The 16,749-nt window shown below is 52.4% G+C and overlaps 1 protein-coding gene across 1 annotated transcript in view; it reads right to left on the bottom strand.

The window, feature by feature from the left end:
• Nucleotides 1-7,068: 7,068 nt before the first annotated feature.
• The window catches only part of ARHGEF10L (Rho guanine nucleotide exchange factor 10 like), a 29,267-nt gene continuing 19,586 nt past the window's right edge, over nt 7,069-16,749 (bottom strand). Inside the window, exons 19-26 of the mRNA XM_083876850.1 lie at nt 15,314-15,435; nt 14,203-14,289; nt 13,578-13,798; nt 12,734-12,888; nt 10,338-10,480; nt 9,616-9,790; nt 8,435-8,557; nt 7,069-8,016 (exon numbers count right to left, since the gene is read on the bottom strand). Coding sequence (XP_083732976.1) covers nt 7,526-8,016; nt 8,435-8,557; nt 9,616-9,790; nt 10,338-10,480; nt 12,734-12,888; nt 13,578-13,798; nt 14,203-14,289; nt 15,314-15,435 — 1,517 coding nt within the window. The 3' untranslated portion in view covers nt 7,069-7,525. The remainder of the gene's footprint in view (nt 8,017-8,434; nt 8,558-9,615; nt 9,791-10,337; nt 10,481-12,733; nt 12,889-13,577; nt 13,799-14,202; nt 14,290-15,313; nt 15,436-16,749) is intronic.

Genomic DNA, 16,749 nt, shown 5'->3' with positions numbered 1-16,749 from the left:
TAAATGTGGGAAAATTACCCGGAGCAGCTCGATGACCCCGAGTTATTTCCAGGCAATTTCGGGGGATAACGGTGATTCATGGACAAGAACGAGGAAGGGCAAACGATCCTGGATCCCGGATCCCGGATCCTGGATCCTGGCAGGACGCGGAGGAGCTGCTGGGTCTGGAGTTGAGCTGCTCCCTCCAGAAGGAATTCCAAACCTCTGGAATTATTCCCTCTGTTTAGAAACCTGGTGAAAAAATTGAGCCTGGGGCGTGGAAGGGGGAAATTGCTGGAATTTGGGGGATTTGGAGTGAACGTGTCCCCATGGATCGATGCTCTGCTCAGCATTCCCTGAACCTTCCTTGGCCTCTGCTCCAGACCCAATTCCCACTTTCCATAAAAATCAGCATTTATTTCAAATTCCTTTTCCTGGAGGATTGAAGATACCAGGGTTTTCTTCCTCTGGAAAACCCCACTGTATCCAAGCCCAAGGAAATGGGAGAATGCTGGGATGGGACAGGGAATATGGGAAGCCAAGAAAACCATGGAATTTTGGAGCACTGCCTTCCCTCCCCACTCCTGTTTCCTCCCAGTCCCCCACGGGGCCTCTCCTTTGGATGGTGAAATTCCCTCGTCTCCCTATCCGAGGAATAATTTAATTAACTTGGAGAAACGTAATTAATTTTAATTGTGGGTGATAATTCATTGTTTCATGGGATATTAATAATTATATTTGGGAAATCTGAGTGCCTGGGAAGTGCCCTGGAACGTCCTAATTAATGGCTCGGATGGGAAGCGTTTAATTGGAAACGTTGGGAAATTGGTTCTGCTCCCCGGGGCTGGAATCCGTGACCCGAGGACATGGAAAAGGAGGAAGGGAGGGAGGTTGGGATTCTCCTGCTGCTTCCAAATCCCAAATCCACCTGGGCTGGCTAGCAATACACCTGGATATTGATTTTTCCCAGGGTTTTTGGCTCCCAGCCCACTGCCCCCGGTGGGAATTTTGCAGGTGGGAAAGGCTCTTTTTCCGTGTTTTCCACTGTTCTCATAACCGTCTCAAGCACCTCAGTATCCCATTTCCATCAAGGAATTACAGGCTCAGAATTTCCAGCAGCCTCGGAAAGCCAGGAAAGGACCCCCCATGGAATTGTTTGCATTCCTGGAGTGGGATCAGCCTCGGGAAGGATTTGTCCTCTAATTGCTCCATCTGTGCCTCAGGAAGACACGATTCCAGCCTGGCCTTGGCTCTGGTTTTCCCGTTTCTCCTTCATTTTTCTCCTGCCTGGGAGGAAAACTCGGCAATTTCAGGTCCTGATGTCCACCTAATCCAGGATTGGGATGCTCAGAGCCCCCAGATCCAATATCCCCCATAAATCCCACTGTCCCCACAAGCCAGGACTAGGATGTTTGGACAAGCCAGATCCCAGAATCTCCCCCCAGGGTAGGATTTGGATGCTCAGACCCCTTCAGGTTCCAGTGTTCCCCCTAATCCCAATGACCCTCAAATCTCAGTGTCCCCCCATCCCAGGACATGGAAGCTCAGAGTCAAATGTCCCAACTGTCCCCCCAAATCCCAATGTCCTCCCAGTCCAGAACTCCGTTGTTCCAACCCCCCCAATCCCAATTTTCCCTCCCACCCAGGACTGGGATGATCAGAGCCCCCAGTCCCTGAATCCTTCCCACCCACCCAAGGTTGGAATGTTTGGATCCCCCACACCCCAACGTCCCCACAGACCCCAAGAACTTCCCCATAGGATTTGGATCCTTGCACCCCCAGGTCCCAGTATACCCCCAATCCAGATTTCAGATGCTCAGACTCCCCAGTCCCAATTTTTTTCCCCTATCCCAGGACATGGATGCTCAAAGCCAAATCTCCCAATGTCCCCCCAATCCAGAACTTGGTTTTTTGGATCACCCAATCCAAATTTTGCCCTCCCACCCAGGATTTGGGAGCTCAGAGCCCCCAATCCCAATTTCCCCTCACAGACAAGATTTTGATCCTGGGACCACCCAGATCCCACTGCCATGGAGATGTCCCCAAAAATCAGGACAGGCCCCAATGCCATGGAGATCCCCCCAAAAAATCAGGACCCCGCTGTTCCCAAGCCAAACCAGGGACAGAGGGAGATGATTTGGGGTGAGGATGGGATTCCCTGGACATTTTTTTCAGAAGGAAAGGAGGATTTGGGAATGGATGATTTGGGGTGGTGCTGCTGCATTTGGAAAAGTCATTGCTCACAAAAATATCCATTAAATCCTCACTGGATTTGGGAAAAACCATCTCCACCCTCCCTCCCCACAGCCCCCCACGGCCGAGCTGCATTTCCCACAGAAGGAGAAGAGGGAAAATCCCTTAAAATCCAGTGGGGTGGTGGAAAAGTGGGATCTTGGTGGCTCTGAGAGCTGGAAGAGGCTCATGGACACCTCCCAAAACCTCATCCCTGAGGATGAGGGGTGGGAATGGGCCAAACCCATGGAAAATTGCAGGGATGGAGTTAAGAAAGGAACACCCCTCTGAAATCCAGTGGCTCTGAAATAATGAGGGGGATTTTTTCCTTAGGGAATGAGAGGAAACTTGGGAGCAGCCAGACACCAAAGGAACTTGAGCCTTGTCCTCAAGCTCCTTGAGGAATTCCAATGGTGGGAGTGATGGATCCGCCAGCATCCTGACAGGTTTGATTGATGCAGGACCAACCAGTGGCTCCCAACCCTTGGGAATTCATCAAGGAAATCTGGGAATTGTTCCATCAACTCCTGGAGTCCCCAATAAAAAAAGTAATCCCTGATGGTTCTGCCATGTAAACATGGCCAAGAAAACCGAGATTGGGAATGGGGAGGGGGAAATGATCCCACAATGCTTCTGTTTACCTGGGAAAACAATTAGGAATTGGGATTAGGGAATGGGAAATGATCCCATAATGCGTTTGTTTTCCTGGTTTTTCCCAGAAAACAGCACCAAAAAACCCACGAAAGGAACAACGTTTTCCAGCCGCATTCCAGACTCATCCAAGGAGGGGTGGCTCCGTCTCCCGCAGGAGAAAGGCGAGGGGGGTTTATTTTAAATCCCTTTCCTGCCCTAATCCATGTGACACTAATCAGGGATCCGGCCCCTCGGGAATCAATGATTAATGGAGTTAAATTTAGCCCGAGCTTGTCGGAGTAAAATTAGGCGCCATGCATAAAACATCACAGCTCCTCGTTAGCGCGGCTAATTACACTAATGGGGGGCGTTCACGCGGGCCTGGAATTAGGGATGGACCTCCCGACCTCCTCCCAGCTGCCCAAATCCTGGGAAAGAGCCTAGGCCTGGAGCCTTAATGAGAAGGTAATTAGCATACAATTAACGCTCAGGGGTGGGGGCCAAGGGGGGGTCGGACATCCCAGAGGTCAAGGCTGTCCTGGGGATGCGTTTGGGGGGCCGAGGGTCCCCGTGGTCCAACATTCCCAAGGATTAGGATGAGGGCTTGGACCCCAGTGGGGTGGTTGGGATTGACATCATTATGGGTTTCCTCCACAATGGGTTTGCCATGGGGTGAAGCACCATGATGGGATGGTGTATGGTCATGGATCGAGCATTCCCATGGATTGGGATGAGGGTTTTGTGCAGCATATGATCCCTTATCCCAGGCTGCTCCAAGCAAGCAGAACCCTCGGAATGCTGACCCCAAATCCCAGGAAAGCCCCAAAGCTACAAACTAAGGAAACCACAGCCATTCCTATGGAATTTATTTCCATACTCCATTTTCCTTTCCTCAAGTAGCTGAGCCTACTTAGCTGCCAAATCCAGGGAGTTTCCATACAGACAATTCTCAAATTCCCAGTTGGGAATAGGAGTGGATATTGCAGCCGGAGCAGCTTTATCATGAGTTGCTCCTGCTCTTCCCTGTATTCCCAATGGGGTGGTTGGGATTGACATCATTATGGGTTTCCTCCACTATGGGTTTGCCATGGGGTCAAACACCATGATGGGCTGGGGTCTGGTCATGGATCCAGCATTCCCAAGGATCGGGATGAGGGTTTGGTGGGTACGTGGCTCCTTATCCCAATGGGATACTTGAGATCAGCATCACTATGGGTTTTCCATGGGGCCACCATTGTTGTGTGTTGTCTTTGCACAGCGGCGTGGCCATGATTCCAACATCCCTGTCCACTGTGGCTGTGATTCCAACATCTGTCATTCCAACATGTTTGTAATTCCAATATCCCCTTTCATTGTGTCCACCATTCCACCATGGCCATCATTCCAACATCTCCTTCCACTATGGCCGTCATTCCAACATCCGTCATTCCACATGGCTGTTGGAATTCCAACATCCCCTTCCAGTGTGTCCATCATTCCAACATCCTCTCCTACCATGGCCATCATTTCAACATCCATCATTCCAAAATCCATTATTCCATCATAACCATCATTCCAATATGGCCATCATTCCAACATCCCCTTCCAGCGTGGCCATCACTCCAACATCCCTTTCCAGTGTGTCCATCATTCCAAAATCCATCATTCCATCACAACCATCATTCCCACATCCATCATTCCAAAATCCCCTTCCAGAGCGGCCATCACTGTTTCCTCAGCCCAGCTTCCCAAAACCCCAGGAATCCCGCAGCTCCCAGCCTTGCCACTTCTACATCATCTCCCAGCCCCTTGGTCACTCATCAGCTTCAAGGGAAGCAATTCCGGAGGTCAAATCCAGCGGGAGAAGGAGGTGGAAGACGAAGCTGTCAGCATTTCCAAGCAGTTCCTTCAAACTCGCACAGGGAACACAAATCCAGCTGTAATTAATCCCATTATCTTGGGAAGAGGGAGCTGCAGAGTGCTGAGAGGGTTGTCAAAAACCAGGAATCTGGCCGGGATAAGCCTTTGGGGGAGTTTAAGCTCAGACAGGCACCAGCTCTAAGCTGGTTTTGGGGGAGATCAGAGTGACAGGGAAATAAAGCTGGGAGGATTCCGGCCTGGAGCAGGAAAATCCAGGAATGATTCATCCACCGGCCTTTTCCTTACGGAATCAGACAAAAATAACCCAAAAAGGTATCAGCAGCACCTCCGGGTTGTTGAGTTCCCTGCAAAGCCCAAGCCAGTGGGTGGGAGTGGGATGGAATGGGGGATATTTCATGGAATGAGAGATATCCCATGGAATGTGGGATATCAGATGGAATAGGAGATATCTGATGGAATTGAGGATATCCAATGGACTGTGGGATATCCATGTGTCTCCCACCCGAGGATCCGTGTCCTGCCCCGCGGAGCTGCCCCACATCCAAAAGATCCCTCAGGAAAAGCATTTTGGGGCAGGAAAGGGGGACGAAGTTGGATTCCAGAGACGGAGCAGGATCTGGAATCTTCCCAGCTCCCTCAGCTTCTCCCCTTGGCACCCTTTGCTGGCAGAGCCCAATTCCCAGGAAGAGCAGGGAACAATGATCCCTGATTGAGGCAGCTGCTGTGGATCCGGAAAACTGGGAAAACTCTTCCCAGCAGCTCCAGATCCCAGGAACAAGACCTGGAGTGTTCCATGTCCATCTTTTCCATCCCCAGTTCCCACCAGCACATGGATGGAGCCAGAGAGGATTTTGCATGGAAGTGCTTCCTTGGGAAAAGCAGTCAAGAGGAAAACGCTTGGAATTTCTTCTGCATCTCCGTTTTTAGCCCAGGAGAGCATGGAGAGCTGGGGGTGAGTTGGGATGAGTGGGACTGGGACTGCCTCAGCAGGGATTGGAAAACTTGGGACAAGCAAATCCTACTCAAGGTGGGGAAAAAACTCATCCAAGGGCAAAATATTCCTGGGTTTTTCCCCTGAAATTGGCTCTGCTCTCTAGAAACCCACACTGGAAATCTTGGGCATGTTTTCCAAATGGGATGAGCCCCTACATGTCATGGACACTCCAGTTTCCAACCCCTCCTTGTGTGGAAGCTATGGAAATTCCTCCGTAGCTTCCTTTGGGGGTGAAATATTCCTGGATTTCTCCCCTAAATTGGCTCTGCTACCTATTTGCCCACATTGGGAATCCTGGGAAGTTTTTCCAAATGGGATGAGCTCTCATGAGTCCCATTTCCAACCTCTCATCCCATGGAATTCCCAGGAGCCACTGCCGCCTATGGAGCTTGTGAATCAGCCCCGAATGCAGCCAAGGTTGATTATTTTTAGCTGGGGCCGCTGTGGTGTTTGTGCGCGGGAATCAGACCATGAAATCCCTGGATCCAGAGCATTCCCAGCTCTCCAGTGCCGGGAGCAGCTGAGCCGTGCCGGGCTGAGGCGTTAAAAGCCTCCGAGTGTCACTTGATGCCACCTGATGTCTCCAAGGTGTTGAACATGGGTCCCCCGGGGGACGCAGGAGTGGGGCCTGCCCTGGAATCAACCCCCTGACCCAAATTCCCAGCCTGGAATGCGAAACATGGGAAAAGCAGCACTGGCCTTGGAAAATCCAACTCAGTGCCCAGCTCAGAGAGAGCAGGAGCAGCAAATCCGCTTTTCTTTGGGATCATTTCAGCCCCTGGAGCTGGATCAGCCTTGTGGGGATGGCGGTGGCTCCATGGATTCCAAGGAGGGATGGGACAAGGAGAGGGGAATATCCCTGAGAGGGCTGGGATAAGGATGGAATATCCCTGAGATAGGTGGGATGAGGAGGGAATATCCATCAGCAGCTCCCATTCCAGGGCTCAGGATATTCCCAGTGATGGGATGCTCCCCATGGAATCCCATCAGAGTCCATTGCACTGGGAATGGATCTAGTGCTGGGATGAGTTCCCAACTCCCTGGGCTGGGATTTCTCCAGTGCCGATGGAGAGGGCAGAACTAGAGGGACAAGGGGTGGATTTTCCCTCCATCCCACCCCATTCTCAGTGGGAAAAGAGGATTTTTTTTTGTTTTTTTAACTGATTTTTCAGATGTGCAGCTGCAGGCAGGTGCATCAGAATCCCAGAATTCCAGGATGGATTGGAATCATCTTAAAGCTCATCCCATTCCTTCTGCATTCCCAGGCTGCTCCAAGCCCCAGCCTGGAGCATTCCTGGCGAAGCAGAACCCTTGGAATGCTGACCCCAAATCCCAGGAAAGCCCCAAAGCTACAAACCAAGGAAACCACAGCCATTCCTATGGGATTTATTTCCACACTCCCCCTGTTTTCCTTTCCTTGGGAAGCCAAGCGGGCTTGGCTCCCAAATCCAGGGGGTTTCCATACGGAAGATCCTCAAATTCCCAGTTGGGAATAGGAGTGGATATTGCAGCTGGAGCTGCTTTTCCGGGAGCTGCTCCCACTCTTCCCAGCATTCCCAATATATACAGATTCCTTCTTTTTACAGGTAATAATGTACAGCCTATTTATAATCCAGGGATTTCTATCTCTAGGGAATATCCACACACACACACACAGGGAAACCGGGAAAATCCTGCCATTCCCAACTCCAGATCTGCTGGGTTTGGGGGAGAATCCCACATTTTTCCCAGTTTTTTTCCTTGCAGTGGCTGAGTGCCCAGGGCAGAGCCACTCCCGGGAATCCAGGCGATTCCTGAGGTAGGAAATTCGGGAATTCTGGGCGGGGCTCAGAGCGCCAGCGGGAGCTGCCAGATGAGCAGGGAGCTGTCAGCAGCTCCGGAGCGGCGCGCAGATTCCGCCCGGAAATCCCGGTACCCGCGGCCTCCGGAGACGATGGCCACAGAGGAGATTTCCTTGCGGGAAGAATCCCGGGAGCAGGGCCGGCTCCGCACCCACACGTCGGGATCGTCAGCCAGCTCGTAGATGGATCCATCCTCCTCGGCGTGTCCCGGCGTTCCCGGCGTTCCTGGTGCTGCCTCCCGCACGGAGAGCAGCTGGCCGGGCAGGTGGGCCGTGGAGCGCAGCCGGTACTGTAACAAAATCCCTTTTTTCCGCATTTCCCGTGGCGGGAGCCCCTCCGGATCCGGGGATTTCTCCTCCTCGGCCTCGTCGGCCTCGTCCTGCTCGGCCCGGAGCGCGTCGGGGGCCAAAGTGCTCAGAGCCAGCGCCAGGAACTGCACGGGGCCGGCATGGCCGTTCAGGGACACCATCCCCTTCCCTGGAAAACAGCGGGATCAGGATCGGGATGGGAACAGAAACAGCGGGATGGGAACGGAAACAGTGGGACAGGGATGGGAACAGCCGGGAATGGGCTGGGAACAGGAACAGTGGGATGGGAAAGGGAACAGCAGAATGGGAACAGGCTGGGAATGGGCTGGGAACTGAAACTGCCGCATGGGAATGGCAACACCAGGATCAGGCTGGAAAACAGAGAGATCAGGCTGGGAAGGGCCGGGAAAGGCCTAGGAAAGGAAATAGTGGGATGAGAATGGAAACAGCAGGATTGGGATGGGAATCAGACTGGGAATGGACTGGGATTCATCCAGGAATGGGCTGGGAACAGAAACAATGGGATGGGAACAGAAACAGTGGTATCTGGATGGGAATCAAACTGGGAATCTTTCCACAGGGCTCACCGGTGATTTTGGGGATGCCCTCTAGGCGTGGTACGGGCAGCAGGACGATGATTCCCAGATCCGTCCCCACCCAGAGCGAGCCCTGGCACAGCAGGAGGCTGGTGACACGCACAAGCTTCTGCCCTGCAATGGGAAAAGTGGGAAAAGTGGGAAAAGCCGGAATCAGGGAGAATCCCACGGCCCAACGCCCGCCCAGCCATGGGGTTTCCACAGGGAATGGCCTCAGAAAGATCCCAGCAGATCCACACCCAGAGGGGAGCACTGGGAATAGAAAGGAATTAGAAGAGGGAAAAGAAAAAGTGGGAGAAAAGCGAGATTCCAACATGAAATGAGAATTTTATGGGAAGGAGTTCATGGGAATTGGGAAAGAGATAAATCCAGGGAAATTGATAAATCCAGGGAAAGATTAACTCAGGAAAAGAGCGAAATCCAGGGAAATCGATAAATCCAGGGAAATTGATAAATCCAGGGAAAGATTAACTCAGGAAAAGAGTGAAATCCAGGGAAATCGATAAATCCAGGGAAAGTGATAAATCTAGGGAAATCAATAAATCCAGGGAAATCAATAAACCCACAGCACTGCGGCTCATGAAGGAGCTGCACATTCCAGAGGATTTGAGAGCAGGAGTTCAAATGGATTGAATCCAAAGACTCCAGCTCGGGAATGCAGGGATGGGAGAGATTATCAGGATATCAGGACGTGCCCAAAAAAAGAGGGAAAAGGGGAAAACCAGGGAATTACACCAGTCTGGTGCTCAGAACTAATGAAGGGATTATGGAGCTGTGGAGTGGGAATGGGGCTGGGATAACCTGGAGTGGGACAGGGATGGGATCAGGGGACAGTCGGGATCCAGGGATGGGAACATGGGACACAATTCCTGCTCAGCCCCACCCCTGCCCCATTCCTTGGGAAGGCCACAGATCCCGGTGGGACCCCCTGGGCTGCCCCATTCCCTAATTCCCCCTGGATCCATTCATTAATCTCCTTCATTAGCTGTTAATTAGGATCTCACTGGGCAGCAGGAAGATCCCATCTCCTAATTCCCCTGGATCCATTAATTAATTAATTACCTTCATTAGTTATTAATTAGGATCTCACCAAGCAACACCAGGGTGGTCCCATTCCCTCAGTCCCATGGATCATTAACGACTGACCCTAATTAGGGCTGTTAATTGCTCACCGGGCAGCAGCAGGGTGGTCCTGGTGGCCACGTTGATCTCCTGCAGGTGCTCGCGGGTCTCAGTGTGGAAGAGGCGGATGGAGGAGCCCTGGGCGAAGGCCATCCACACGCCGCTGCCCGCCCGCACCATCAGCGTCACCGCCGCCTCGACCTCGGGGTGCGCCTCGAAACAGTGCTGGGGGGCCCAGGAGTACCGGGATTACCGGGATCCCAACATTCCCACAATCCCCAGGAACCGCTGGATGAGGAGCCCTGGGCAAAGGCCACCCCGCAGCCCGCCCACACTGTCAGGGTGTGCCTTGGAATGGTGCTAAGGGATTCCCAACATTCCTGGGATGGTCAGAATTCCCACAATTCCCAACAATTCCCACAATTCCCAACATTCCCAGAATTCCTGTTCTGGGAGTGCAGAGCTCCACCACGAATTCAGCTCCCAGACCTCCCAGACGGAATCCAGCCCCACTCCAAGCCCCTTCCAGAGCTTTTTCCCATTCCCCTTCCCATTCCTGTTCCCGATCCCATTCCCATCCCCATCCCCATCCCCATCTCCACTCCCATCCCCATCTCCACTCCCATTCCCGTTCCCATCCCCATCCCCTCCCCATCCCCATTCCCATCCTCATTCTGGTTCCCATTCCCATCCCCATTCCCGATGCCAGATCCTGATATTCCCATTATTCCTATTCATTCCCGTTGTTCCCACTGTTCCTGCAGTTCCGTGCCTCGTTCTGCAGCTCTGGCATTCCCAGGACACTGACGAGGTTCTGGGAGCTGGCCCAGAGTGACTCCTCCAGCACCAGCAGCGCCCGCACGGGGCCCGGCCCCACCTGTAGCATCCGCACCGAGCCCACATCCCATAAACCCTCTGGGAACAGATAACAGGGAATGGGGTCAGGGAATGGGGTAACAGGGAATGAGTACCAGGCTCGCATCCCATAAACCTTCTGGGAATGGGTAACAGGGAATGTGGTCAGGGAATGACCCACCCACAGCATCCACACTGATCCCGCATCCCATAAACCTTCCGAGAACAGGATAACTGGGAATGGGATTAGGGAATGGGCACAGGGCGTGGCCCCACCCGCAGCATCCACATCCCATAAACCCTCTGGGAATGGATAACCAGGAATGGGATAACAGAGAACGGGAAAACATGAAACTGGAAAACATGGAATGGCAAAACATAGAATGGGATGAAGGCAACACGATAACAGGGAATGGGATAACAGAATGGGATAACAGGGAACAGGGAATGGGAAAACACCAGGGAATGGGATAACGGGGATTGCGGTAACAGGGAACGGGGTAACAGGGAAAACACAGAACTCCACACTTGGAATGCAATAATGGAAAACCATTATCCATAATAATGGAATGCCCAGCACACTTGAAATGGGATAACAGGGAAAACACAGAACTCCACACTTGGAACAGGGTAACAGGGAAAACACAAAACTTGGCACACTTGGAATGGGATAACAGGGAAAACATGGAACTCTGCACACCTGGGAAGCTCCAGGTGCAGCAAAGCCTCCCAGGGGTCACCAGGAGGGTCATTCCGAAACATTCCCAAAATTCCCTTTTCCTGCCACAAATGGCACTGGAGCAGGGAAGGAGCAGCCACCTCCACCCTGAGGGCTCCTTGGAAAAGCCCAGATTCCCTTTTTTTAACGTATTCGCTCCAGAAGGGCCCCTCCGGGCCCAATCCTGAGGATCTGGGAGCGGCTGGATCGGGATGAATCCAACACCAGTGCCTCCAATCCATTGGGACTTTTATTCTTTTTATTCCCAATCCATGGTTTTCAATCCAAACCCTCAGATCTCAGGGATGAGAGCTTTTGAATGCTCCAAGCCCTGCTCCCAACAAATCCTGATTCCCAGGGAAAAGGAGCAATTCCAGGGAAGCTTCTTCCTCCCCAAAAATTGGGATGAGGTTAAGAACTCCCCCCCGTGGTTGCTGTTCAATCAATTAAAATTAATTAAATCCCTTTAATTGGGTCCCAGCGTTGCCATCATTTGGGAAAGGGGATGGGCACAATCCCAAAATTCCGAATTTAGGGGGATTCAGGGGCTGGGGATTGAGCCAGGTGCTGCTTCCTGCAGCTTTTCCTGGAGAAAATCCGGAATTCTGTCCGAAACCCGCCCGAGTTCCGCAGGAATCCCGGCTCTCTCCACCCCCTAGTGATGGAAACGAGGAATTTCCCAACCCAGGAAAATCCAGGAAATCCAGGAAAGAGGGATCGCAGCAGGATGGGACCTCAGCCTGAGCCAAATCCCAGGAAAACGACCCCAAAATCCAGGGAAAAAAGGGAGGTCCCCTCCCACCTTTGGAGGGGACCAAGGCCATTTCCACCCAAAAAAATTCAGGAATTTTGGGAAAGCAATTCCCACTCCTGGTGCATCCCACACCGGATCTGGCAGCATCCCCTCTCCAGGACCATTTTCCCACTGTTTTCCCCCAAAACGAGTTTGTTTGGATCCACCATGGGAAAATTGGATTTTCCTGTTGTGGGGTTGCCAAGGGAAGGGGAAAGAAAACATTGGGAAAACAAAGGAAAACCAGGATTTATCCCAATGGGATATCCTAAATACAGATTTATCCTAAATGGGATATCCTAAATGTGATTTATCCCAATGGGATATCCTGAACAGGGATTTATCCCTATGGGATATCCTGAATGGGATCTTTCCTAAATGTGGATTTATCCCAAAGGGATATCCCAAATTGGGATTGATCCCAATGGAACATCCTAAGTGGAGATTTATCTCAATCCCAACAGGATATCCTAAATATGGATCCTAACTGTGAATTTATCTCAATAGAATATCCTAAATAGGGATTTATCTTAACCTAAATATGGATTTATCCTGATGGGATATCCTAAACTGGGATTCATCCTGATGCAATATCAGTGTGGAGATTTATCCCAATCCTAACAGGAAATCCTAAATATGGATCCTAAATGTGAATTTATCGTAACGGGGTAACCCAAATGGGGATTGATCCTAAATGTGGATTCCTCCCGATGCATTATCCCAAATGGGGATTGATCCCAATCCCGATGGGCTATCCCAGATGGGGACTGATCCCAAACCCTTGTCATTCCCGGACCCTCACCGTGGTTGCGGGGCAGGGCGGCCACGTTCCCGTCCTGCAGCCCGGCCAGCAGGAACTCGGGGCTGTTCCGGAGGCACAGGATGGGCGGCGATCCCGGGATCCGGCAGCGCTGCAGGCACGGCGTCCCCGAATCCACGCTGCCATACACCAGCAGGCTGCCAGGGAACAACGGGATCGGGCTGGAATAACGGGATCAGCCCGCAGCAATGGGGCCGGAATAACGGGATTGGGCCGGAATAACAGGATCAGCCCCGGAAGTGATCAAGGCAGAATAACGGGATCAGCCCAGAGCAGGGAGGGAATAACGGGATCAGCCTCGAGTGAGGAGAGGGAATAAAGGGATCAGCTCCAGAGCAGCAGGGAGGGAATAACGGGATCAGGGCCGGAATAACGGGATCAGCCCCAGAGCAGGGAGGGAATAACGGGATCGGCCCTGAGCAAGGAGAGGGAATAATGGGATCAGCCCCAGAGCAGGGAGGGAATAACGGGATCAGCCCTGAGCAAGGAGAGGGAATAATGGGATCAGCCCCAGAGCAGGGGGAGGGAGCCAGGATGAGGGCTGGGATTCAGGATGGGAGACGGGATTCAGGGCTGGGATTCCGGATCAGGGCCAGGATTTGGGATCAGAGCTGGGATTCAGGATTGGGGCTAGAATAACGGGATCAGCCCCAGAGCGGTCAGGAGGGAGCCAGGATGGGAGCCGGGATTTGGGATTGGAGCTGGGATTTGGGATGGGAGCTGGGATTTAGGATCAGAACTGGGATTCGGGATGAGAGCTGGCACTGGGATCAGGGCTGGGATTTGGGATGGGAGCTGGGATCTAGGCTGGGATTTGGGATCTCACCTGCCGTCCTGCAGCCCCAGGCACACTGCGGGGTGGGGCCCATGCGGGGCCAGCTCCGGGGCTGTTCCGGGCTCTCCGGGGTCCTCGGGCTGCGGCTCCGGGATGAATTCCATGCACAGCACCGGGGCCGGCACCGGGAAGGATTTGACGGTTCGGGGCACGGAGCGGTTCAGGGAGAAGATCTCCACCTGCCCGCCCGCCCCCTCCTGCCCCCCTCCCACCTGCAGGAACACGGGAATAGTGGGGATGAGCATCCCGGGATCCCAGCCAGAGCCATCCCAAATCCCAGATCCCAGATCCAAAATCCCAGATCCCAGATCCCAAATCCCAGATCCCAGATCCAAAATTCCAAACCCCAGATCCCAAATCTCAAATCCTAGATCCCAAATCTCAAATCCCAGATCCCAAATGCCAGGATCCATTCAGGGTTGTGCCCACTTAGAGATCTCCACCTGCCCCTCCACCTCCTCCTGATCTGCAGGAAAACGGGAATGAGCATCCCTGGGAAGAGGATTCCGGCTACAGTCATCCCAAATCCCAAACCCCAAATCCCGAACCCCAAATCCCAAACCTCAAACCCCAAACCCAAAGGCAAACCCCAGCTCCCGGGTCTGGCTTTGCTCACCCACAGGAATCCCTGGGGCAGGGAGGTGCTGACGGCCGAGAACCCCAGGAGTGAGGAATGGACGGGGTTGTGCACAGCAGCCCCGAGCTGGGAACGAAAACATCAGGATTGGGACACAGCCCGGCTGCAATTCCCCAATTTCCCCCTTGGAATGCACCAATTCCTGCCTTTTTCTCCCCTCCAGGATGGGATTTGTGCCTTTCCACCCCAAAACCAGGGATAGAGAACCCAAATCACCCCACACAGGCAGGGAGTCAGTGCAGACCCTGAAATTTGGGATCCAGGTGCTATTCCCGATATTCTCCCTTGGACTGCCCCAATTCCTGCCCTCACAACCAACTTTTCCAGCCTCCCCAGAGTGGGATTTGTGCCTTTCCCACCTGGATCCGAGGATGTTCCAGCCCCTCCAGGCTGGGATTTGTGGTTTTGTTCCCCGAAACGATGGATCAGAGGGGAAGGGAATGGAAAACCCAAATCACCCCAAACAGGCAGGAGATCAGTGGGAAACCTGGAATTTGGGACTCAGACACAGCCTAGCTGCTATTTCTGATTTTCCAGGCTGGAATGCACTAATTCCTGTCTTTTCCAGCTCCTCCAGAGTGGGATTTGTGCCTTTACTCCTCAAATGAGGGAGGCAAACGGAAAGGGGATGGAGAATCCAAATCATCCCAAACAGGCAGGGGGTTGGTGCAGACCCCAAAATTTGGGATCCAGCTTCTGTTCCCGGTTTTCCTTCTTGGATTGACCCAATTCCTGCTACTTTTCCAGCCCCTCCAGGGTGGGATTTGTGGTTTCGTTCCCCAAAACGATGGAACAGAGGGGAAGAGGTTGGAGAACCCAAATCATCTCAAACAGGCAGGATGTCAGTACATTCCCCAAAATGTGGGATTCAGTCATTATTCCCGATTTTCCAGGTTGGATTGCCCCAATTCCTGCCTTTTCTAGCCCCTCCAGGCTGGGATTTGTGTCTTTCCCACTCAGATCCGAGGATTTTCCAGCCCCTCCAGGCTGAGATTTGTGCCTTTCCCGCCCAGACCTGGGGTTTTTCTGGCCCCTCCAGGGTGGGATTTGTGCCGTTCCCGGCCAGATCCGGGGTTTTTCCGGCTCTCACCTGCAGATCCAAGGCTTTGGAGGAAAAGGCTGGAATGTGGCAGGACAGGATGGGACACCAGAAGGGAGCTCGGCTCTTCCTGTCCTCGTCAGGGCAGAGCCAGCCCGGCTGGTTCTCCTCCCCTGCGGAAATCCAGGATCAAGGATCACCCTCAGCCCAAACCCCTCCTCTGGGATCCATCCCCGCCCCAATCCAGTGGATTTGGGATGCGCTTCATCCCCTTCTCCGAATTGTTGCTGTATGCAGGGGAAAAAAATCCCCAAAAAACCAAGTTTATGGGAGAAAATTCCATCTTGATGCGTTCGCTCCCATCAGACTGGGATGGGGTTGGAGTTCTGGTTTATGGATATGGGATTATCCCAGATTGTAAAAAAATAGCAAAAAGCAAATGGGATTATCCCAGATTAAAAAAAATAGGGAAAAACAAGATTATCACAGGTTTCAAAAAAATAGGGAAAAGTAAACAGGATTATCCCAGATAGGGAAAAAAAAGGCAGGGAAAAACCCAGGATTATCCTAGACTTCAAAAACATGGGGAAAAGCAAACCCCAAGAGCTGAAAACTGGAGAATCCCTAAAGATTCCAGTCCAGCACTCCAAGGGAATTCCAGATTTTTGGTGTTTGCTTCCATGGAAGTTCTTTGGGGCTGGAGCAGGGATTGGGAAACAGAGGAAAGGGGGGATCATCCTAAATCCATCCCTTTCCATGGAAAATCCATCCCATTCCATGGAAAAGGCAGCATGGAATGCGGGAACCCCGTGGGTGGTGGCTCCAGCCCGGAGATTCCAGCCAGGAACGGCAAATCCCAAACACGGAGCTGCAGCTGCCAATGCCAGCAATCCCAAAAACCAAAAACCAAACCTCACCCAAAACCTCCCAAACTCCCAGAACTTCCTTAACCTTCCCCAAAACCTTCTCCAAAAGCTCCCAAAGCTTCTCCAAAAGCTTCCAAACTCACAGAAACTCTCCAAACCTCTCCAAGCTCCTCCAAAACCTTCCCAAAATTCCCCCAACTCCAAAAGCTCCCAAATTTCCTCCAAAACCTTCCCAATCTCCTTCAAAAACTCCCAGACCTTCCCCAGAAGCTCCCAAATATCCTCCAAAACCACCCAAACGTTCTCCAAAAACTTCCAAAAATCTTCTCCCAAACCTCCTGCAGAACACCTCCCCAAACCTTCCCAAGATCTTCCCCAACCTCCCCCAAAACCTCCCCAACAATGTCCACAGCCTCCCAAACCTTTCCCAAATCTCCCAAGCCTTTTCCAAAAACCTTCCAAACCTTCTCCAGAACCTCCCCAAACCTCCAGAATGTCCTCAACATTCCTCAAACTTCCCCAAAACTTCCCAAACCTCCCCAACCTCTTCCACAACTTCCCAAACCTCCAGAACCTCCCCAACCTTCTCCAAAAATTCCCAAACCTTCTCCATAAACTCCC

This window comes from Zosterops lateralis, assembly GCF_965231275.1.
Source record: "Zosterops lateralis genome assembly, chromosome: 22".
Taxonomy (NCBI): domain Eukaryota; kingdom Metazoa; phylum Chordata; class Aves; order Passeriformes; family Zosteropidae; genus Zosterops; species Zosterops lateralis.
Note: the sequence above shows the minus strand (reverse complement) of the source record. Positions and strands in the feature narration are given on the sequence as shown.